We start from the raw sequence: 25,102 nt of genomic DNA, 5'->3' as shown, positions 1-25,102 counted from the left end.
TAATATGCAAAAGTACAGGCTGCAGTTCCAAATTTGGCATTGTGAATATTACGCAAAGTTTTGTTATGATTTTTGAGAAGAAATACTGGAACTTGGGATCAGTTTCAAATTGTTATTGTGTTATTTACATGTACAACAAAAAATCTGATCATTGTCTGATTTCTGGAGTTATGTGGTTATTGAAATGTCACGTGAACAGTTACATCTGACGTGAGTAATCTGATTTTTTATTTTTTTTGTACCTGTGCAGATTTCGACGAGGAACATTCAAATACCGTATTTTTGGGACTATAAGGTGCACTAGATTATAAAGCGCAATATCAATAATGTTGAATTCTCTCGTCTATTTTCATACATAAGGTGCACTGGATTATAAGGTGCATTAAACGAAACAAAAGGACGACACTGGAGACTGATTCTTTAGCCCAGGCGTCCACGATCCATTGGCAAACTGTGACGTAATTCGGCCGGCGTTCTCTCCCTGTCTAGGTGAATATGCATTATGAATGTGAATGTGGGTGGATCATGTAAGTTTGTTTTTTGTTTCCTATGAGGACGACTCAAATAAACATTGAGTAATAATGTGTTTAATGCAGCTTTGTGCACATTTGTTTACATTTTACACTAACGAAACTTAAAACCACATGGCTCATTTGTATAAACTATAAGCGTTGAAAAAAAAAACATCTCGCTCCTTGTGCAATGATGCGGTTCAGCTTCTGTTGGGCTCCGTGAGGCTCCTGATTACTGTAGCCATAATTCTCCGACAATCCATCAAGCGGTGTGGTTTCGTAGTTTACCAAAGTCGTACTAAAGCATTTCTGACAGATTTTTGAGCGCTGTGTACCACATAAAATCGGTTCGAGATCAGTCAGCACAACCAGAATTAATACATAAGATGCACTGATTGTAAGTGTGCCTTATAGTCTGAAAAATACGGTAATCTGTGTAACTTTTTGGTTAGAGGTCCATCACCTTCTTGTTTCTATGGATATGTCATTGCTCTGCCTGGAATGTTCCACAGTATGACATTAAACAGCTCTACCTTACGTCTTATCAGTTACAGTATTCTGACTGTGAATGGGGTCGCCTCTCCACAGATCTGACCTGTAACTTGGTCTGGTTTGGTCTCCAAGAATATCGAAATGTTTAATACCATACTGTGAATCTTTTCAGGCAAAGTAATAAGATCTCTACCAGAAAAGTTCCACAATGCACCTTTAAAAATTGAAAGACTTATTTTAAAATCCATTGAACTGATTTCCAAATACAGGGAATCGTAAAAAACGTAACTGACACGTCTCCAGATGTTTTTGACAATCACATTTCTTCACGTAAACAAACACCAAAACTCAAATCTGATTACCGTGTTATCTGATTACTCTAGTTATCTGACTTTTACCGGCTGAAATGAACCCGCCGTCTTTATATTATGCAACAAACTATGAGACTTTCAAATTAAAACAAATAAAAAGGACAGCGATTATTCAAACATTCTTGTAAAACCTCAAATCTACTGATGAGCCAAAACAGACTGTGTGTGTGATCCCCAGCAGACGGCCTGGAATCGCTCTCCTGGAGTCTGCATGTTCTCCTTGTGACACTGTTCTGTGTTATCTCTGTGTCCTCTCACCGCTCAACAACAAGTAAACAACTCACCACAACTGCCTATTCAAATCAAACGGTTTATAAATACATTACCAACCACAAATTGAAAGAAAAAACCCAAAATTCAAGATTAAATTCTATATTTGAGCAGTGGTGGAACATATTGAAGTAAAAGTAGTAAAGTACTGTACATAAGTAAACATTTTAGGTATCTGTAAATTACTTAAAGGTTGTATGGAGGATTTTATTTTTATTTTTTTTTTTCAAATTGTCAATGATAGTTCAAAATAGTATTATAGAGAAGCAGCAGCCTTGTAATTATGATGACCAAAATTAAAAAAAAGAAATAAAAAAAAAGAAAATCCATCAACTGTGGACGTGGTGGGGGCAGACAAACATCAGCCAATAGAAAACAAGGCTACCTATTTATCTACTGGCTGTTAGGTTGTCAATCAAACTCCCTACATTTCTAGCTTTGCCGACGCACTGGGATTGCGTCGTTTATTTTCGCAGTTCATGTTTAGCGGTTCTTGGCGTCTTTTTGGAACTGTAGCTTCCTCTCAGTCTGCACACATTTTGTTTTAATAGCAGACAAGAATTCACGACCAGTTCGCCACAAAAGGAAGTCAGTTTTTGACGTCACTGAAAGAAGAAGAGAAGGGAAAAGGAGCGAAGCGCAACATTTAAAAAAGGACAAACAGTCGCTGCATTTCTCTTTCCTTGGAAAATGTTCTATACAACCTTTAAGTAGATTTTTACATGCCTACTTTTTACTTTTACTTCACTACATTTGATCTGCACTTTCTACTAGGGCTGAACCATTTTAAGAAAAAAATGAATTTGCGATTTTTCTGGCAGATATTGCGATTTCGATTTCATCCCGAATTTTTTTTCAAATCGAGTTTCAGTGCACCTGAACATTTGCAAACATCACAGGAACTTACATCACACCAGAGTTCTGCACCGACGATTTGACACTGGACCTAAAGCCCAATAAGGAGTGTGATTGGTCTTCTCTATCTCCACTCTACAAACATTTCCTGTACTCTGCTTTCCTTTCTTTCAATATACATTAAATAATAGTGTGTTTAATGCAGTTTTGCACATATTTGTTTACTTAATTTAAAACCACTTGGCTCATTTGCAGAAACTATAAGCGCTGAAAAAAACACCTCACGCCTTGTGGTGCTGATGCGGTTCAGCTTCTGTCGGACTAAAAGACACGACTCAGTGTTATATGAGTGTTATTTGTGTGATAGACGATGTGCTGATGATGGTGATTCTGTTCTGTGCTTCAGTCGCGTTGGAGATGGTTAAACTTAACTCACTTTGGGGCTTTGATGTTCCTGAAGTGTGGAGTGACTGAATAATGAACTGTAAAGTGCTTTGGGTATCTTGAAAGGCGCTATACAAATGCAATCAATAAATCAATCAAAATCATGTTGACTGAGATCGCGATTTTCGGTCCAAAACAGATATTCATTTTCTTAGACTGAACAGGACTGAAAAGTAAAAGCTATTTAATATTTTTTTTTAAAGAGGAATTTTTATTATCTTTTTGCTCCAGTTTGTACTTTCACTGTGTAACTTTTCTGGTGGAGGGTCAGTCAGATGCTTTTCTACATGGAGATCTTATTGCTTTGTCAATGTTTCACAGTTATGCAAGACAAGTCAGAGATGTCACACTACAACAGGAGCAAAACACATGCATGTGGAATGAATTGACCTTTAACATTTCATTTTCATTTCCTTTTTGCATAGCCAAATATTGTCAAAATCTGCATAGGTACAAAAATATCAGAAATCAGATTAACTGTTCACGTGACATTTCAAGAAATCAGACAATGATCAGACTTTTGACGTGCATGTAAACTACACCACCACAACAACAACAAACATTTGAAACAGATCCCGAATTGCAACCTTGAAATAACAAAATTAAGTACTTCTTCCATCGCTGTATGTGACTCATAACTATAATTTCTCTGGATGTATTTTTAAAGAGAGCTTTGCCGATGCAGCTCTGAATAGGCCTCTGGAATACTTTCATACAAAACCATGGCCTTGTATGACACGAAATACTGAACCTTTGCCCTCTTCTTCAACCCTTTTAGTCCGGTGTTCATACCACCAACAAAAGACTCTTGCTGTGTCATCATAAAAGCAATATTTGTGTTTGTGGGTATCGTGTTACACAGTTAGACCTGTCACCAAAACACATTTTCAAGTTGAACTAAATATAGGCGAAAAACGGTAATTCTGAAGCCAAATTATAAAGCAGAAAAGTATTCAAAATGTACAATATTGTTAAAAATATGAGCTGCAATAAATAAACAGTACAATAAAACACTTTAGAAGTTTGTATTTACAGTAAAATGAGTCATAATCAAGTATTTTTAAGTTAAAAATTCAACCTTTTACAGCTCAAATCTTGTTGTAGTACAGAAAAATAACCACAATTTTACCACTAGTACAAAAAAGTACCCACGATAAATACTGACCCCGAAAAATTGTTGTACATTTTGAGTAAATGTATTCAGGTACAATTATTTACAGCAATACATTTATATAATACTCCCTACAACTGTACAACAATTCATCCTTATGTAACAGATAATACTCCCTACAACTGTACAACAACTCACCCTTATGTAACAGATAATACTCCCTACAACTGTACAACAACTCAGCCTTATGAAAAAGATAATACTCCCTACAATTGAACAACTTATGTAACAAATAATACTCCCTACAATTGAACAACTTATGTAACAGATAATACTCCCTACAACTGTACAACAACTCACCCTTATGTGACAGATAATACTCCCTACAACTGTACAACAACTCGCCCTTATGGAACAGATAATACTCCCTACAACTGTACAACAACTCGCCCTTATGGAACAGATAATACTCCCTACAACTGTACAACTCACCCTTATGTAACAGATAATACTCCCTACAACTGTACAACAACTCAGCCTTATGAAAAAGATAATACTCCCTACAATTGAACAACTTATGTAACAAATAATACTCCCTACAATTGAACAACTTATGTAACAGATAATACTCCCTACAACTGTACAACAACTCACCCTTATGTGACAGATAATACTCCCTACAACTGTACAACAACTCACCCTTATGTGACAGATAATACTCCCTACAACTGTACAACAACTCACCCTTATGTGACAGATAATACTCCCTACAACTGTACAACAACTCACCCTTATGTGACAGATAATACTCCCTACAACTGTACAACAACTCGCCCTCATCTAACAGATAATACTCCCTACAATTGAACAACAACTTATGCAACAGATAATACTCCCTACAATTGAACAACAACTTATGTAACAGATAACCCTATGTCCTGTCAATCATTTAATATTCCGTGATTCACTATTCCAGTTTTCTGTAACTAAATACATTTTCAAAGTAAAAAACAAAATGATACAGTAATAATCGTGACGGGCCTGTACACAGTGGAACGTTGAGGACACGGTTCAGAGACACACTGCAGAAAGTCGCCAGGAGCTAAGAGATCCACACTTAACATTCCTGAATGAGACAGGCGGAGTTGGCTGCGAGGCCCGGGACAGTGTCTGTGACGGGGAATGGGGCGGGTGTGTGGTCGGACAGGTGATTGTGGTTTGCCGTGGCATGTGTTTTCCGAGATGAAATATTATTCTATTATAGAGCGTGATGATAGAAAAGGTTGAGTGGTGGTCGGTCAGTTTAACCTCAGCTGTTATTCAGAACATTCATTTTGGAAGTGAAAATATTACAAAACCTGTAGCATTAATGTTATAATTTTGTTTCCAAACACTTTCCTTGCAACATGGCACAGATAGTGAAAAATCTGATGGATTAGACATTTTTATCACAGACCAGAAACAAAAAATCTCTGCACTAGGGGTGTAACTACACATGTTTCTGTGCCAAACCGTTTCAGTACAGGATGTTCGATTTGGTGCAGGGCTGTGCAAGAGTGAGTTTGCACAATTTGTGTGTTTTACATTCTGTCACAGCTACATGGGAGGCTTGGCTCTTTAATATTCACGAGGGAACTGGTCCATGATTGGGGCGGCTGTGTTTCCCGCAGTGCTTTATAATTAGGGCGATCACGTTGACAATTGCCCCCCCCCCCGCCGCCTTGACTACGTTCTTCTGAACCACATGAATCCTCGATCCTCACTTTAAACTTCTGCCTGTCCCACAACAGTATTTTCAACAACTTGGGACATTTTAACTGCAGCAGATCTGCACTTACTGCAGACAGTGTGGACAGGTTGGTTTTTCTGGCCAAAAACATGAAGATTGAGTAAAACTTCATGCTGGAACTGTGAGTGCTGCACTTTACTTTTTAAAAAAACTTTTGTTTGCTGTTTACAAGGAATTTTGTTTTTTATAATATTTCATGCATTTGTTGCTTATTTGAGAATATTTTATTTAAGTTATTAGTATTACCAAGCAGCACTTTGCATTTATTTTATTTTCCTGTTTGTTTAATGTTAAAACAAATAGTTTAATAAAAACACAAATAATCAATAAGCAAATGGTTTTGTATTTTGTTCTCATACTGTACCGAAAATGAACAGAACCGTGACCTCAACACCGAGGTACATACTGAACTGTACCGAACCGTTTGTGTACTGTTACTATACACTGACTATTGGCAAATAATTAAAGCCAAAATATTGACATTGGTATCAGAACAGAAAAAGCTGGATCTGTGCATTCCTACTTTTTAGTAAAGTACTAAACTAGTAAAGGACTGGATAAATGGATGGATTTTAAAGAGGAACATTTCCTGGAGAAAGATGACAGAGTTAGTCTGACAGCTTCAAACACGTCAGCTTTATAGTCCAGTGAGAATAAAAGTCACATTAAGTACTTTTACTGCTCCTACCACTTGTTCAAGATAAACTTTTAGTGTGCAGTCAGTAAAATAAATGTGTGTAATATTCTGCAGCATAATGAGCACTTAAATAAAGCATTAAGACAAAGAGAGTGTCACTGCGGGTACAACAGCAGAGTTTAAGAGAGTAAACTGAAGAATGAATCAGACCTGTCCTACACACCAGGTAAAAGCTCCAGAGGATAGAGCAGAGTCTGAAACACTTCATCACTCGTGTCTCTCCCACAGGCAAACGAAAACGCTCTGCCCTTTGAGTTAAACAAACTTCTGACTATATACTATACTTCTACTGTTTAAATCACTCCAGTGCTTCCAGCTAAATAGTGCGATAAAAATGTTTAGTCATGCGAACACAGAGGACAGATTATTTTTTGCAAACAGATCTTTAGAGCTCAAGATTGCATCTCATTTATAAAGTGGGTGTCTTCTGTATGTGACATTCCATTAAGTTTGTGATCTATAAAAAGAAAACTTGAAATGAGTCATCTGATCCAAAACTTCTGAACTTTACATCTTAAGATTTTCAGAGAGGAGACAGAAGGCATATAAGCTCCGACAAGAAATTTTGAAAGTTTGAGGATGTTTGTGTTTTCTCCATATCCACACTTTAAGTACTGTATTTTATGGACTATAAGTCACTCTGGACTCTGGAGTAATGAAGAAGAAAAAAAACATATATAAGTTGTACGGAACTATAAGTCGCACTTTTTGGGGGAAATTTCTTTTATAAAATCAGAGACCAAGAATCGACATTTCACCTTGAAAGTCACGTTCTAGTAATAACTATAGAAGAGAGAACAACAGACTGTTAACGTCACATATGAACAGTTCCTCAGATAAACTATAGGCCAGTTTCATTGTTGACAAAAGCGCGCGTTGCATGCTGTTAATTATTTTGGCCGGCGGCAAGAAACACTAATTCAACATGACGGACGGAGCGAGAAAGCACGTAAACGTATTGATCCCAGTTATTTATCCACTCTAACGGCAGAGGACCCAAGATGATTTGACCAGAAATTGGTCATAAGCATCGACGGAGACAAATCACCCTTTTCAACCCTGACAGCGCCTGGACCAAACCAAATTTCTGGTCAGAATCGCCAACTACCTGGACAAATATTCACTTTGGCGATATCCACAATGACTTGGTGGAAACTCCTGGGCCATTCACAGCAGAAAAGATGAAAGCCTCCAAGAGTCTCGATGTGTTGTTGAACTTGTTGGAGTCCACAGTTTGTTAGGATCTTCTACATTTGCTCTGCGGATGTTTGAAAGCCGTTTAATTCACCGTTAGCGGTTCTTTTCACTCAGAATAAGAAAAAGACCGTGCTTTTATTTGTGCATTCGATAATGCAGCAGGAATTTACCATTATCGGGGATAAATACGCGAGGTTACTCACTGTGTTTGACCGCTATCCTGTTTCTTGCCTCCGACCAAAATATTTCCCAGCATGCAACACGGGCTTTTAATAACAATGACGTCAGCTGAAACTCGCCTATAGCATAAACAACAGAACAGAACAAGTTTAACAAACTCTCCATCTCACTCCAAATCACTAAATCCATTCAATTCTTCATCTTCTGTGTCCCTTCTAAGCAACTCCGTGACCTCCGGAGGTAAACAGAGCGCCGCTTCCTCTTCTGTGTAGCTGTTGTCAGACTCAGCATCAGTTCCATTTAGAATTATTTTGACCTTTCTGCATCCCGACAGGTTTGGTTTCGGTGTCAGTGAAGTCTAGACTTTGTCCATCCATCCAGTGACTTCGAGGAAAGTTGCATTGCCCACCCGCCCGGTTCCTGTGAAGCTGTGTTCTCTGTCCCTGCTTTAAACCAGTCCCTCACAAGTTTCTCGCTCCCTCCAAACTTTCTTTCTGCTGCTCGATTACCGTTTTCAGCTGAATATTTCACTACTAACAGCAGGACAGCGTTTTTTCTGCAGGAGACATGCACAGTAGAGTGAAGTGACTTTGGTACAGGAGAAATAGCCCAAAAAAAATGCGGTAAGAATTCCAAGTTAAGTTCTATAAACCCACACCTGGTCCTGACAGGTTGATCCAGAGGCAGTGAAGGATGGGTCAAATGGAGCGGATAAATCCCCTTTTGTTCCCTACGCGACGCAATAAATTATACCTTAGAATGAGCTCTTCTTTTGTCAGACAGGTGAGTTTGTTTACCGACTTTACATTACATCTGGTACTTCCTGTAACCTTCCTCAGAAGAGTCACGTAATGGTATTGTTTTGTGGGCTGCTTTACTTGGTTTTGTCAGACAGTAAGGGAGCAGGAAGAGCAGTAAAGCAGGTAAACAACCTCTCCTGTCTGACAAAAGAATCACTAACTCTAAGTTTAAAACTGAACACAGAATGAACCTTACACTACCAAACAGAAAAAAACATGTTAATAATATTCAGCCTTAATTGATGTGTTTGACGTGTGTATTATTTAATTTCATTTACATTAAGTTAATTACAGCACACATAGTTTAATTGAATTCCTTTATTTAGACTTAAATTCTAATTTAGGTGCACACATTTTAGTTAATATAAGTCTGAATTATTTACTTACACTTGTTCTTTTTTTGTTTGTTTGTTTGTTTGAGTGATCAGACAGAGGACCTTTGGCAGAACGAACAACAATACTTTATTATCACTTATTATTATTTTCTGTTTTATACTTATTTGTCTTCTTGTTACTTTGATTAGGTTAGTAGTATTAGTTAATTATTTAGTTTAATTTCCCGCTCTTGTGTTCAGTTTTAGTTGGTCCTCATATTTAAACACATCTGTTCTTTGTCTGGTTGGGTTAGTTTTGTTCTGTTCAGTTTGATTTAAGATTTTACCACACTTTTTTTTATTAATGATTTATCTTTTTTGACTTTATTAAATTTAAACTTATTTTTATACCTCGTCTTTGCCTTTTTGTTTGGCCCGCAACAGACGGATTAAAATCAAACGTTTATCATCAGCAAATTGTTCAACTTTGCTCTGTTACCGCCGCTAATAGGCTTCATCTAAATCAAACACACATCCCTCTGATATCTTGAGACACCTTGAAAGCTCAGATCGGTGTTACGTACTTGCAGGAGGCGCACACAAAGCAGCGTGGGTGGTAGGTCTTGCCCAGCGCAGACACCACCTCCCCCTCGATGAAGTCCTGGCAGCTGAAGCAGCGGGTGCCGTACATGCGCTGGTAGTCCAGGGTGCAGATGTACTCGCCCTGACGCACGAAGAAGCCGCCCTGGGCCAACTCGCTGCCGCATACTGGAGAAAGAGAGAAAAAGAACATTTAGACGCACAGCTTTTTACGTTATTCTCTGTGATAAAATGCTTTTGTCGTCAATTTTTAGTGTGTCGTTTTAATGTTAGATGCTCTTCCTGTTACCAACACTCCAGTCCTTAAAGGCACACTGTGTAACTTTTCTTGAGGAGTGTTTGCCGTCTGCTCCTCTCAGATTTAACCTGCCTTCTCAGGGTCGTCTCTCCACTGACCTGACCTGTAACTTCACCTACTTTACTTTAATGCCAGAGTTTAATACCAGAGGTTTAATGCCAAACCTACTTGGCATTGAACCTCTTGTTTAATGCCTTACTGGGCAACATTGCAGGCAAAGTAATCACATCTCCATGGAGACAAACAGCACCAGAAAAGTTACAAAGAGCACCTGGTTTAGACCTGGTTTATTCAGTCCTGGTGAAGTCCTGTTTTAGTCCTATTTTAGTCCTGGTTTAGTCCTGGTTCAGTCCTGTTTTAGTCCTGGTTTAGTCCTGGTTCAGTCCTTGTTCAGTCCTGGTTCAGTCCTGGTTTAGTCCTTTTTTAGTCCTGGTTTAGTCCTGTTTTAGTCCTGGTTCAGTCCTGGTTTAGTCCTGGTTCAATTCTGCTGTAGTCCTGGTTTAGTCCTGGTTCAGTCCTGTTTTAGTCCTGGTTTAGTCCTGGTTCAGTCCTATTTCAGTCCTGGTGTAGTCCTGGTTCAGTCCTGTTTTAGTCCTATTTTAGTCCTGGTTTAGTCCTGGTTCAGTCCTGGTTCAGTCCTGTTTTAGTCCTGGTTCAGTCCTGTTTTAGTCCTATTTTAGTCTTGGTTTAGTCCTGTTTAGTCCTGGTTTAGTCCTGGTTCAGTCCTTGTTCAGTCCTGGTTTAGTCCTAGTTTAGTCCTTTTTTAGTCCTGTTTTAGTCCTATTTTAGTCCTGGTTTAGTCCTAGTTCAGTCCTGGTTTAGTCCTGGTTCAATTCTGCTGTAGTCCTGGTTTAGTCCTGGTTCAGTCCTGTTTTAGTCCTGGTTTAGTCCTGGTTCAGTCCTGGTGTAGTCCTGGTTCAGTCCTGTTTTAGTCCTATTTTAGTCCTGGTTTAGTCCTGGTTCAGTCCTGGTTCAGTCCTGTTTTAGTCCTGGTTCAGTCCTGTTTTAGTCCTATTTTAGTCCTGGTTTAGTCCTGTTTAGTCCTGTTTTTTAGTCCTGGTTCAGTCCTTGTTCAGTCCTGGTTTAGTCCTAGTTTAGTCCTTTTTTAGTCCTGTTTTAGTCCTATTTTAGTCCTGTTTAGTCCTAGTTCAGTCCTGGTTTAGTCCTGGTTCAGTTAGTCCTGGTTAGTCCTGGTTCAGTCCTGTTTTAGTCCTGGTTTAGTCCTGGTTCAGTCCTGGTGTAGTCCTGGTTCAGTCCTGTTTTAGTCCTATTTTAGTCCTGTTTAGTCCTGGTTTCCTAAGTCCTGGTTAGTTCCTGTTTTAGTCCTGTTTTTAGTCCTGTCAGTCCTGTAGTCCTGTTTAGTCCTGGTTCAGTCCTGTTTTAGTCCTGTTTTAGTCCTATTTTAGTCCTGGTTTAGTCCTGGTTCAGTCCTGTTTTAGTCCTGGTTTAGTCCTGGTTCAGTCCTTGTTCAGTCCTGGTTTAGTCCTGGTTTAGTCCTGTTGTCCTATTTTAGTCCTGTTTTGGTCCTGGTTTAGTCCTAGTTCATGTGTTGTCGTCTATGATTTATGTTCTGTAGGTCATTATGAACGGCGTTAATGTAAATAACACGATCCCGCATCATTTTGAGTAAAAAAAAGCCCAGAAACCATAAAATATTACTTTTTTTTATGTCACGAATCATGCACCCCCACTTAAAAAATCACTTGTTTTGTATAAATCCTCTGGGACAGGGGACACCGGGCTCTGGACACTGGGACTGTCCCGGGTAAATAAGGACGTCTGGTCACACTGCATTAGCGTTCCTCGCCCGTGTCCAACTCGCTCTCTATTTTTTTCCCACTTTTAACAATGGCTGGCACCGGCTCCCATCAACACTCGCCGATTACACCGTAACCGTGGCAACGCGGTGACATCACGCGGCCGCACCCTTGGGGGAAACTTCGGCTCTATTATTCCAAGCCGTTCCTTTTCTTCCTCCCATTCTCTTTCGTTTTGGAAAGCGGTGACAGGAGAGATAGATCAGCTGTGTTTGTGATGTCGCGCCCTTGAGCTGCGAGCACACACCGAGGAGACTTTACAGATACAGAGACGGCTCAAAATTATGTAAACGCGTCGAGAAAGTACGATTTATAAACACAAAAATCGACTGATAGAGTGATGAAACCAAAAACAACAACACAAAACGATAGTACATGTCAACAATGGTGGATAAAGTATTCATCCAACACTTAAGTACAAGTATTTTAAGTTAAAAGTACAGATACAGAGGCAAAAAGTAAAGTAAAAGTAAAAGTATGACATGAAAAAATCTACTTAAGTAAAAGTATTTGAGTAAAAGTATAAATACAGAGGAAAAAAGTATAGTAAAAGTAAAAGTATGACATGAAAAAATCTACTTAAGCAAAAGTACAAATACAGAGGAAAAAAGTATAGTAAAAGTAAAAGTATGACATGAAAAATCTACTTAAGTAAAAGTACAAATACAGAGGAAAAAAGTATAGTAAAAGTAAAAGTATGACATGAAAAATCTACTTAAGTAAAAGTACAAATACAGAGGCAAAAAGTAAAGTAAAAGTAAAAGTATGACATGAAAAAATCTACCTAAGTAAAAGTATTTAAGTAAAAATACAGATACAGAGGCAAAAAGTAAAGTAAAAGTAAAAGTATGACATGAAAAATCTACCTAAGTAAAAGTATTTAAGTAAAAGTACAGATACAGAGGCAAAATGTTTAGTAAAAGTAAAAGTATGACATGAAAAATCTACTTAGGTAAAAGTACAGATACATTTTATTACAATAAAATGTAATAAAATAAAATGTAATAAAATAAAATAAAATGTATTCAAATAAAACAAAATAAAATAAAATTAAAAATTAAAAAATTAAAATAAAATGAAATAAAAAAATGTAATGTCATGTATTTTAATGTAATGAAATGACATGAAATATGTCTCCTAACTTGAACAAGCACATGTTTACACCGCGAACAGCCCACCCTGCTTGGTCAATCACAAATAAACCAACAACCAGCATTTAGCATTTTTGGAGGACGCAAAAATTGCAAACAAGTCAAACCAATTCCACTGTAGAAATAACTTCCATTACAGCGCCTCAGAGTCTGTTTAATGAAGAATGAATGCAGTGACGACAAGTGAATAGATGGTCCATAACAAATGGTTTGAAGAACAGACAAAACACTGCACACACCTGTCTGAGCGTAAATATAGTCTGCAGGATTGAAATATGAAGCATTATAACAGTGTGGGAGTCTTTGCATATCTGCTTTGTGATTGTTTTAAAGGAGCACTGTGTAACTTTTCTGGTGTAGAGTCCACCACCTGCTCATCTCCCTAAAGATTTTCCAAGTTTTCCATGATCTGACATTAAACTGATCCATCTTTATTGAGAAAAGAAGCTGATATTTTAGTTTTAATTTATTTGCAATCAACACATTGTTAACTGGAAACAAAGTGTGTGGAGTAGTTAGAAAAATGTACTTACTTTAAAGGTCCTATTACGCAAAACTGACTCTTATGAGCTTTAACCCTTGTGTACCCCTTTAAAATAATCACACCTGTGGTCCTTCTTGACAAAAATGTACACCGGAAAAGAATACCACAATATATTTATGGAGTATGGATTTTTGTCCAACTTTTTTATATCAGTGTCTTCATTTACTTCTGCCCTAATCATAAATATCAAATAATCTATAAAAGTCTGACATTTTAACCCCTTAAATGCCAGTTTTGTATGATATATACACTTGAAAATGTACACACACACAGGCACACACAAACTCACATTCCCAAACAAACACATTCAGTGCACTCTGGGACTCCTCTAGAACACATCCATGTCATTTTAACCTCAAATATCCATATCTCTGACCTTCAGTGTGGACTAATATGTACAAACGTCTTTCTATTGATATAACTTTGTAATGGGAGATACACAATAAAAAGAAAAATATCAAAAAAATTCAAAAAGACACTTAAACTAAAATTTGAAGGGTTTTCAACACCAAAGAATGAAAAAATACACCAAAAAGTAAAAACACACAGGTAAAGTTATGCCAGTAAAAAAAGACATTTTGAATGGAAGTCAATGGGACAAAAATGTACCTAAGGACCACAGCCGTGAGTATTTTGATTATAGACTGTTCAATTACCGTATTTTCCGCACTATTAGGCACTCTGGATTATAAGACACACTGTCATTAAATGATCTATTTTTGAACTTTTTTCACAAATAAATCACACCGAACTTTAAACGAAACACAACAGTTGGATGGGTCAGTGGGACTTTGTTTGTGGCGTTCACGGTGACTCTGGGCTTTGTTCAGTTGTGGCGTGTAGGGAGGGTGCTGTCTGGGACCGCTGGATTGTTGGCGTGTTCGCAGTGACTCAGTTGTTCAGTTGTGTCTAGAAGTGGCACATTGCACTCACATTTTCGGTTCGTTTCTCCGTTCCGTTCCTCGTCGGCGTGGAGTGATGAGTGTGTCTGTGGGTGTTTTTCGCTGTGCGGTCGCTGTCTGCTCCGTGTGTGTTTACGTGCGCTGCGGGTGGTGCGGCTTTGTAGTTTACTGAAGTCGTGCTGGGACACCTGAGTGGATTCGTGTATAGGGCGATCTGGATTGCGGGGTGCGCGGCCATTTTCTGATGGCGTTCGAGGTTTAGGAGCGCGTCTAATACCCCGGAAAATACGGTAATGTGATCTTGAAAAAAAAACAACTACAAAGAAATTAAAAATACATCATTAAATACTCAAACTGGCCAGTTTTGATGCTATTTGGTGCAATAACGCCAAAGTTACAGAAAAAAGAAAAGTTACGATGTACAAAAATTGACCTAGGGGTGCAGGAGGGTTAAAAATACACCAAGAATTGTGTTTTGTTTCATTCACACATTTGAGTAATCCTTTATTATTAGCCTGTCTACATCTCCATACCTCAAAATGCTCTGTTCCACCTTGTGATGTCATGTCGTGGTAGTTTTCAGGATAGCAGCTACCTTTTAACTTTATTTCAGTAGAGATTAGCAATTCCAGGGCTGAAATGATCTTAATGACTTTAGTGAAGATGTTTGAAGTTTGAAAACATAGTGAAGTACTTCTTGTATTACCACATGACATCACAAGGTGGAACAGTTAAGGGAATTCAGTACATTTGCAGTACATTTGCAGTATATTTCTCGTGTGTAAAATATGTGTTTCTTCTGTTGTGCTGCTTCCAAACTCTATGGATTTCTGTGTTTTCGGGCATATTTATAGGCACTATAACCACAAATTCCTCCGACCTTTCCCAGTGGTTACATAACAAGCCAACTTCCCCTATATTGGCCGATGTTCAACCTTTATCCAGCGTTTAGTCGTTATCAAAGCATCCCAGAGGTTAGCCTGTGCCCGTAAAATAACCACAACAATACGAGCTGGAATGTTTACTCTGGAACGCTGTGACATAGTTTCCAGCTGCTGCTACCGGAGGACAGATGATGATTCACAATGGAAATCTAAATAAATGGACAAAAGGAAAGGGCCAATTTAGTACTGTATGTATTCACTCTGAGGCTTTTAAAGGTTGTATGGAGGATATATATATATATTTTTTTATTTCAAATTGTCATTGAAAATTTAAAATACCATTACAGAGATGCAGCAGCCTTGTAATTATGATGACCAAAAAAAAAAAAAAGAATGAAAATCTATCAACTGTGGACGTAGTAAGGCCAGATAAAGATCAGCCAAAAGAAAACAAGGCTGCCTCATTTTCTATTGGCTGTCAGGTTGTCAATCAAACTCCCTACGTTTCTAGTGTAACTGACTCGCCGGCGCTCGGGGATTACGTGGTTTATGCAGTGGTTCTTAGATGCTTTTTCAAACTGTAGCTTCCTTGCAGTTTGCTCAAAGTTCGTTGCGATGGAGGAAGAGAATCGACAACTAGTTCGCCGCAAAAGAAAGTCAGTTTTTGAAATCACTGAAAGAAGAAGAGAAGGAGAAAAGGAGCAAAGCCAAGCTGAGGTGATTCTTGGAGATCTCTTCCAGCGATTGCGCGAATGAAGCAGACAAAGGGTCTAAAAACTGACGCGTCGGTCACTAAAATATTTCTAGACAGGTCACTTCAACAGTAATTCGGAAAACGCACTGGATGTAAACAAGCGTGATTTCTAGAATAAAGAGGCGGGAGGAGGTGTTTCTACTGAGGGAGCTGTGGAGGAGGAAGGTGGTGTCACGCATGCACAACATTTGACAAAGGACTGTCGCTGTATTTCACTTCCCTTAAAAAATCCTCTATGCAACCTTTAAAGGAGCTGTATCTTATTTCTATTTGTCTTAAAAATGTAAAAAAACAAAAAAAAAAAACAAAAGTAGTTTGTTTTGCAGTGGTTCAAAGTTATTCCTCACTTACTACTGCAGTCAGAGCATTCTAATTATTCACCACAATGACTTTATACACATTTTTTCCCAACTTTCAGAGGCATAGGTGAAGCTGTAATACTAACAACAACTAGCATGCTAACAGCCCACTTCTGTTTCCTCGTTTAAAAAAATAATTTCGACCTTAGGAGCTGCTTTTAGTGAGGAAAAACTAATTTTACTGTCTTAAAACCGACAAAACCGAAGCAATGTATAAACAGTTTTTCACAGTTTTTGAGTCCCCCGCTCTCTGCACTAAGTCACTCCCCCTTCAGAGCACGAACAATACAATCAGTGTGCATCCCCTAATGAAACTACAGCACATGACATTAGGTTTGTCAAGTTGTTATGCACAGTTTGGTATCACGTTTTTATAAATGTATGAAGAATTGTCTCTTTAAACAAAAAAACAGAACTAATCGGGACACTTCAGCTTTAGTGTTTCTTCTAAAATAACATAAAATATAAGTACAAAACTCTTTATTAAAACTTTATGGCATTAATATTTTCCTTATTTAATCTGTTTCCAATTAGGGGTGTGCAAAAATATCGAAATTTCTATATATCGTACCGTTTAATCCAATCCAGTCCAGCTTTATTTGTATAGCACATTTTATAAACAAAACAGTACTTTACTTGAAAAAAATCTGCAGAATTATGTTTCAACCATAAGGAAAGTAATAGAATCAATAAATAAAATAAAAATACTAATAAAATCAATGAACAAAAATAATAAAATCAATACATAAAAGCCTTACTAAACCAAAAATAAAATAAAATAAATAGATAAAAACAATAAATAAATAAAATAAATAAAATGTGATGATACAGTGTCAATATCGTGAGTATTTTTCGGTATATTTTATTCAATTATTTTGTTAGAGAGCTACAGTTTTGTTGTTTGTTTAGAGAAAGAAAACTCATTTATGCGACACATGTGACATTTTCCCTGTTTTGATGATTAAAATGTTTGTGTTTCATATCAACTTTGCACAAGAATTGGTTTAACAAAGACCTTCAGTATCACAGCCATGATTTAGCCTTTATTTTTTATTGAACTGTATTGAATCGATTTTAAATATATTGTATCAAACACAAATACAATATACTGCACCATCATAGTATCTTTTGTACTATGTTGGAACTGATGACTTCTGTATTTCTAAAATAAAATCCTAAACTTTGTCAAATATGTGTTATAACAGAGCATCCCCAGGTTTGACTACCCCAAATTTAAGACTTTTTTAAGACCTTTTTAAGACCACTTAAATGAAAATTAAGACCAACATCACACCCATTATTCGGGTGAAAAAAACAGATCCAATTCTAATAACGATCAACCAACTACCGGTACTATATGTAGAATCTAAGGCTACGTTTATATGATGACGGTCTGAACAGAAGACCAAAGTGGCGTCGCGTCTTCACTCTTTATTCCGCGTGCATACGGTGACGCAAAAGTGTGTGGAATTCGATTGGATATGCATGTCAGGCGGCTCGGTGGTGACGCTCGGTGGTGATGTATGTGACGTAAACTCGTACGCGACCCGAGCAGATCTGACCGGAGTTTTGCATCTTAGGCAGTGTAGACAAAACTGATTGTTTACTCGCATACTCCAAATTAGACGTTCAGCATCCAAAAGAATACAAGAAGTCGCAAAAATACAAACAAGCAAAACAAAACCAATACAAAAACAAAACAACATATCTAATAAACAGTAACACAAAACGATAAGACAAAACACAAAGACACAAACAGACATTAAACATAAACATAGAGAAATGTCAATATAACAACCAAACAGATCCCTCACTAAAGGCAGTCACATTGTGTTTTAAGATGAATGAATAAGTCTTTCTTAAAGATATGGAATGATGATGTGGAGCGCAGAGAGTTTGGCAAATTGCTCCAGTCTGATGGTGCTTTGAATCTGAAAGCTCTTCGCCCAATGACTCTGGAGAACAACATCATTTAAGACTTTTTAAGGCTTTAATTTAGGAACAAGAAATTTGAAGACCTAGTGGCTACCCTGTATAAAGTGATTTGGAAATTGCCTACTTTGTCCTGAGGTAACTGTCTGAGCTCTTGCTAAAATCACTGACCAGATGGGGTTTGATCATTTAAAACAGCTCTGCTTCCATGGCAACAAACTACGGGTGTGCACATACATTCACCAGCGTTGATGTCATGATACCAGTAATTAGACGATTTGTCCCGGGAATTCTCTGTTCAGTGTAACATGGAAAACCCTGACGTGATTAGAACTGAACTCATGACCTCTCGACCTCTGGAGAAGGGAGTGTGAAATGAATAGATGTTTGTTTACAAGTGCAGGATTCAATCATCGTCACTGCAAAGAAGCGATGTCTCCAAAACGGATTATTTCCACTAAAGACGATAGAGGCTTAGCAGTTGTATGTGCCAGAAAGCTACTTACTTAGATAATGGAAGTAGCCGTTTGTTTTAGCAAGAATCCACAAATATGATATGACATTTCCAAACTAAATTTCAAAACAGCTGCCAAAAATATAAGTTGCAGCAATAACTGTGTCCAAGCCATAGACTGTCTAACCCGCCAGCTGACAGTTCTGGCTCCTTCCGACTCTGTTTCCAATTGACTTTACAGTGAGATAAAAGATCTTGAAATGTTTGTAATGACCCACTCAGCATGATCCAGCATTTTTTTTTTCACCATTTTGTCCTTTAATAAATTCATATTCCTAAATTCTAAATTCGCTCCTGCAAGCCTCAATGAGCTTCATTTGACTGTAAGTAAAGTCACACTCAATTAGTCTCCTTTTTATACAGTCTATGGACCAAGCATACAGTTTACATTCAGTCATTCTATTTATATGATAGCTGTGAACATTAAAATATTCTTTGGTAACATTTGTATGAAAGGAAGCTGGCGCCACCTAGTGCCTCTGGTCAATTTCATTTCTCTCCAGTGACTAGGTCAGGAATTGGAAAACACTAGATGGGTTGCAAGAACCCCGTAAGTGCGAGTTCGGGCACCAGCCAATCCGCGAAGAGCCATACATTCTGTGTTGGCAATGATTCCTGAGATCGAGGATTTAAAGCCGGAACACAGAGAATGTTTGGTGAATTTTATCAAGGGGAAAGACGTTATTGCCCTTCTTCCTACTGGATTTAGGAAAAGCTTAACATACCAGTCAGCTCCATTAGCGGCGCATTACATATGTCACGACCAAATTGCAGCAATTGGTTAAATAAAAAAAAGGTACCCGCCTACCATCGAGCGAATGAATCCTAATGCTGTGAGGTAAGATGGTTTCCACGAAAGTGAAACCGGCTGATGAATTAGGCTAGGTTCATGGAAATGTAATTCCTTTACCTAGAACAGGGGTCTCCAACCTTTTTCCTCGGGTGAGCTATCACGAGCTGGAGCTGGCGTCAGACCTCAGAGCGAGCGCAGGGATGTAAAATTTGAGGAGATCTGAGGCGTAACATGAGGCGTAACATGGGGCCAGTCTATTCAAAGCTTTAAAGACAAACAATAAAATCTTTAAATCAACTCTAAATCGAACAGGAAGCCAGTGCAAAGATGCAACGATTGGTAAAGTTTACATAAGAGCCATGGTAAGATTTAGATTGGGTACAGTTAGATAAAACATAAACTATTGTTTAAATATGAGTGTACAAAGTCAGACATCAAAATGATAGATTTACAATATCAATAGACATTTAATTCATCAAATTTGAGTCATTCAGGACAATACGTGTAATTCAGAAATCCCCTGGCGAGCTACTTGGAAGGTGGTGGAGAGCTACTGGTATCTCCTGAGCTACAGGTTGGAGACCCCTGGCCTAGAATGTTCAACAATATGGAATTCAGCTTATCTCGAATACCAAATTTGGCTAGATTTATTCCCGTATGTCCTTATTTTTACTGAAACACGGAACTAATTCATGATTGTAAACGCGATTGTTAAGTGAAGCCGTGGCCTCTGTTATATTTGAACTATGCGGCCGTCTTTAGCCCTTCACTCCTCACGGTACGCCAACTGCAGCAACCTCCCGGCAAATTGAATAAGCATGTGACGCTAAATGTCATTAGCCCTTACCTAACTCACTTAAACATGTTACATCCACCGGGCGCGCTTATCCTGCACTGGAACCGATTCGTAGTGAAAATCAATATTTCATAGCTCATCCCCAGAGATCTTATTTACTGTCAGAATGTAGCACCGTATAAATTATAGATGTGGAGCGTCCTTGACTGCAGAAGCTGTGTGGGGGTTAAAAATATATGTGCAATGTGCTTTGTGTTCTGAATGCGCGACCTTGACAGCAACTCATGTTTTACAATGACTCAGGATGGGCAAACGGGTGAATGCGATTGGCCGGGAGACGTCACATGACCTTCGGAGTACCAGGCCTCCTCCGGGATATACTAAATTACTACCAGACAACAACCAGGAAGTCTGTGTATTGTCTTATGTCCAAACACAGGAACTATTGTTTTCGAAGTGCGAGTTTTAAGGGAATTACTGGAATGAAGAGACGGTAAAGGTTGTGTGAAAATTGTGCGTAATTGAAGAAGTGTTTTTGGGGCTTGGGTAAATATTAGGTTAGTGTTGCGTCAGTGTGATGTAATGTTTGGCCCTGGATATTGGGTTTGCACTTTCACATCACATGTAATACAGGAGTGCAAAAAGAAGGGTGGGGTTGATAGTATTCGGAATTAAAATCGTTAAAGACATTCTACATCAACAACTACAACCACTACTACTACAATCCGTGTATCGTTCGTTCATTCGTTTTTCAATATAAAACCAAAAATAAGAAAATTAAAAATCAACAATTTTCTTCATTATTTGTCTCCAAAAAAAAGGGAAAATTTTCTGTTTAAAATGAATAATGGAAAAAACGGGATAATGGCCATTTCCTGTTTACGTGACTTAAACTGTGATGCCAGACTGAACCAGGACTGAACCATTTTCAGCCCTGGTCTGGTCCCAGTCTCAGTCCTGGTCTCAGTCCTGGTCTCAGTCCCGGTCTGGTCCTGGTCTGGTCCCGGTCTGCTCCCAGTCTCAGTCCCAGTCTGGTCCCGGTCTCAGTCCCAGTCTGGTCCCGGTCTCAGTCCCAGTCTGGTCCGGGTCTCAGTCCCAGTCTGGTCCCGGTCTCAGTCCCGGTCTGGTACCGGTCTGGTCCTGGTCTCAGTCCCACTCTAGTCCCGGTCTCAGTCCTGATCTGGTCCTGGTCTGGTCCCAGTCTGGTCCCGCTCTGGTCCCGGTCTCAGTCCCGGTCTCAGTCCCAGTCTCAGTCCTGGTCGGGTCCAGGTCTGATCCCGGTCTGGTCCCGGTCTGGTCCTGGTCTCAGTCCTGGTCTGGTCCAGGTCTGGTCCTGGTCTGGTCCCAGTCTGGTCCTGATCTCAGTCCCGGTCTCAGTCCTGGTCTCAGTTCCGGTCTGGTCTTGGTCTCAGTCCCGGCTTCAGTCCTGGTCTGGTCCCGGTCTAAGTCCTGGTCTGGCCCTGGACCTGGTTTAGTCCCGGGTTCAGTCCTGGTGCAGTCCTGATTCAGTCCGTATGCGGCGCAAAAGTCCAGCATCACAGTTTCAGTCACGTAAACGGGAAACAGTAACTGCTAGCCTTGGTGAGCTTTATTCGACTGAATCCAAACGCTATGGCTCTCTTTGTCCTCTTGTTTATACAACCTATGATTACAGGTCAGATCTGTGCAGAGGCGACCCCACTCAAAGAATCCTTGAGCAGTAAAAAAAAAAAAAAATGGTGGAATTCTTCAAGCAAAGTATTCATGGTTTTCAGCTTCTTTTTATGGTTGGTGGGATTTTTGGCCGTTCTAAAGATATATATTTCTTTGCGTGGAAACTCCGCTTTGATTTTCATCCCTCTGCCACCCATGAATAACTTCTCCATAGAGACAAATGACTTACAGACTTCGCTAAACACACAAAGACCAAAACAGAAAACAGTTCATTGATTTGAATCCGAGTAAACCAGAACTGCTGTTGTATTCCGTCAATGCAGTACAATAACAATACATCATGTTCGCAATTCTTACCACCTCAAAGCATTGGATCTGTGCATGCCACAAATCACACATGTCTACCAGACCTTGCACTAAGTCGGAGCAGAATCCTCTCACAGTCTGCTGAGGTCAGGATCTGCTTTCTTCCAAGAACGGAGCGATCCACAGACCAGCACCCCACAGAGAACATCACAGGACCCTGCTATATACCCTGAGGCACGCCCCCCCCCTCCTTGACCTAACAGACCTCTGCCGCACGTAGTTCCAGGAAAAAACACAATCCGGAGGAGAAGGAGGAGGGAGGAGGGGGTGTCCCAAAAACAATGTGATTCATAAATCTCTATCAAAGCAAAAGGAAAACGGCTCCCACAATGTCCACGCTGCACAATGTAAATGTTTGGGACTCAATAGCGCTAGAGTAAACAATGAAGTGTGACTATGTAATGAATGCTGTTTTTATCGCTCTAAACCAGTGAAACCAGCAAACCAATCAATGAAAAACCAGCAAATGGAATCAAATTAAAATTAGTGCAACTATTTGAGCTTTGATGATAATTGTACTGCTGTGTGAGGAATTTGTCCTTTTATCATGTAGACAGAACCATGATGACACTGTTCTATAAAACGTTTATTGAATCAGTTTGAACTTTTTCATTGGTCTCATGGTTTGGGAGCGTCTCTGCTAAAAACAAAAACTCCCTGAATCAGTCGGTTAAATGGACGAGTTTGGTGATTGTTCGTCCTCAGAGCCGCCTGGACTCCCTGTACTCAAGACACTTACAGAGGACGTCCCAGAGGATTATAAAAGACGTGCCACATCCACTAAACTCAGAGTTTCAGCTTTTTGTCCCAAGATCTAGAACAAATCGCTTTAAAAGAAGCTTCGTTCCAACTGCTGTCATACTTATGAATAAACTGTAATCTATTTATCTATCAACTTTAGTACGTTTGTCTTGGAAAAATCGTGTGTTTTTATATATTTAATATTTACTGTGATCTTAGCCAAGCATGATGGATGAATTTAAGTAATTGTTTATGGAACAAGCCATTCTGCAATGGAGCTCTGTATCACTGTATTTTGTAATTGTGTTTTTATATGTGTTTATTGTACATAATGTGGATGAATGAAATGTGAAATGTGGGACCAGCCTCTCAAATCTGCAAAACTAATTTGCCTACAGGTAAGAAGCAGGTGTCAAACCTAAAAATTCACATTCAAAGAACAGAAATGATCCTTTCCTGAATAACTTTAGAATGATCTTGAGCTTCATCAGAAAAGCAAATAGACTCGTATACGCCCATGGACCACGATGGAACCTACCTGGGCAACTACGGGATTACACAGATTTAAGACCACATGGTAAAATAATAGAAAGTACTATGATTTAATGTTCGCAAAAGGAGAAATTCAACTGGCCAAGATTATTTTTTTAACTTATAAACTTTTGTCCAGTTGACAAATTGAATTTCTCCGTTTGCCATGGATTCCACCTGGACAACTGAGGGATTTTATGCATGATTTAATGTTGAAAATGACATTCAAATGTCTAAAGAAAAGAGTGTTATTATTATCATTGTGGTATATGGCTTTACTGAATTGTGCTATATACAGTAAATAAAGTGGAATGGAAAAACCTTAACCCCACAGTGCTCAGTTGTGTGTTTTGTGTGTTTGTGTGTGTGTGTTTGTGTTCATACAACTTCACCAAACTCAGAGAGATAATTTTGGTGCTCAAATTGCTATTATTAAGTTAACTAACTTGGATGCTACCTGTTCTTAGCCTCATTTAAACTGCTTCACCCCTAAATGCAACAGGTGGTGTGATCTTTGCATTTCTGTAAACACACCATGGCTCAGATAATTTTTACAATACAGTAAAACTATTCAATTCTATCCAGCTTTCATTTAAAATCTTGAATGTATTTTATTTACATTTGACATTCACATGGCATTAGGTTTTGCTTGGAATCTACTACAAGTATTTAAACTGAGTAAGTCTTTCTTGTGTTATGCTTCTGGTGCATGTTAGTGTATGACATAAGATCGGCCGATGTCATAATACTGTACGTCAACAGTCTGCCATGTGCTATCCATGGAGGGTGTAACCACATATTTTCTCATATGACTCTTTCCCAGTGGAAGGAGTCACTGCCCAATTTCCACAACATGTTCTGAGCAGAGCAAAAACATCTCTTTCTCATGAAGTCCCATTCACTTGAAAACTCCAAAATGCAAACTACAACTGCAACTGGGCAACACTCAACTTAACATTCTCAATATCTAAAGCCGAGATCAGATGCATTACTTCAATAAAAGTTCAACAATTAGATGTGAGCTATGAAAGTATAGGAGTGAACATTCATTGTATACAACTTCACATTTGAGATAAGACAATGGACTAATACAAGAATCCCATGCTTTTCAGAACATGTCTGTAGAAGTCTTAACTACAGGTACAATATTTTACCAGAAGTACATTTTGTTCTTTGCTAAAGATATTCTGTGACATAAATAATGATAGTCTTAGCAATTGTGCCAACCCTAATAGCGATTTCAACTTGATAGCGATATATTGTGTTCAACAGACTGCCACTGGACAAAAATAAACCAAAAATATTATGAAAACATTAATAAGCAAATAGGAAGTTTAATCCGTTTGCCATCTATTTGAGCTAAATTTGTCTTGCACCACTGCACATAAATTGAATAAGGAGATCTTGAGGTCAAAAAAGTCCACTGCGTGCTATC

General features: G+C 38.6%; 1 protein-coding gene across 1 annotated transcript in view; it reads right to left on the bottom strand.

Annotated features, from left to right (window-relative positions):
- ablim2 (actin binding LIM protein family, member 2) overlaps positions 1–25,102 on the bottom strand; it is a 138,534-nt gene that overhangs the window by 70,320 nt on the left and 43,112 nt on the right. The window contains exon 3 of the mRNA XM_055156615.1: positions 9,617–9,800. Coding sequence (XP_055012590.1) covers positions 9,617–9,800 — 184 coding nt within the window. The remainder of the gene's footprint in view (positions 1–9,616; positions 9,801–25,102) is intronic.

Source organism: Boleophthalmus pectinirostris, unplaced genomic scaffold (assembly GCF_026225935.1).
Source record: "Boleophthalmus pectinirostris isolate CB_2022bp ecotype Guang Dong unplaced genomic scaffold, ASM2622593v1 HiC_scaffold_20, whole genome shotgun sequence".
NCBI classification, from domain to species: domain Eukaryota; kingdom Metazoa; phylum Chordata; class Actinopteri; order Gobiiformes; family Gobiidae; genus Boleophthalmus; species Boleophthalmus pectinirostris.
This window is presented reverse-complemented; position numbering and strand designations above follow the sequence as displayed.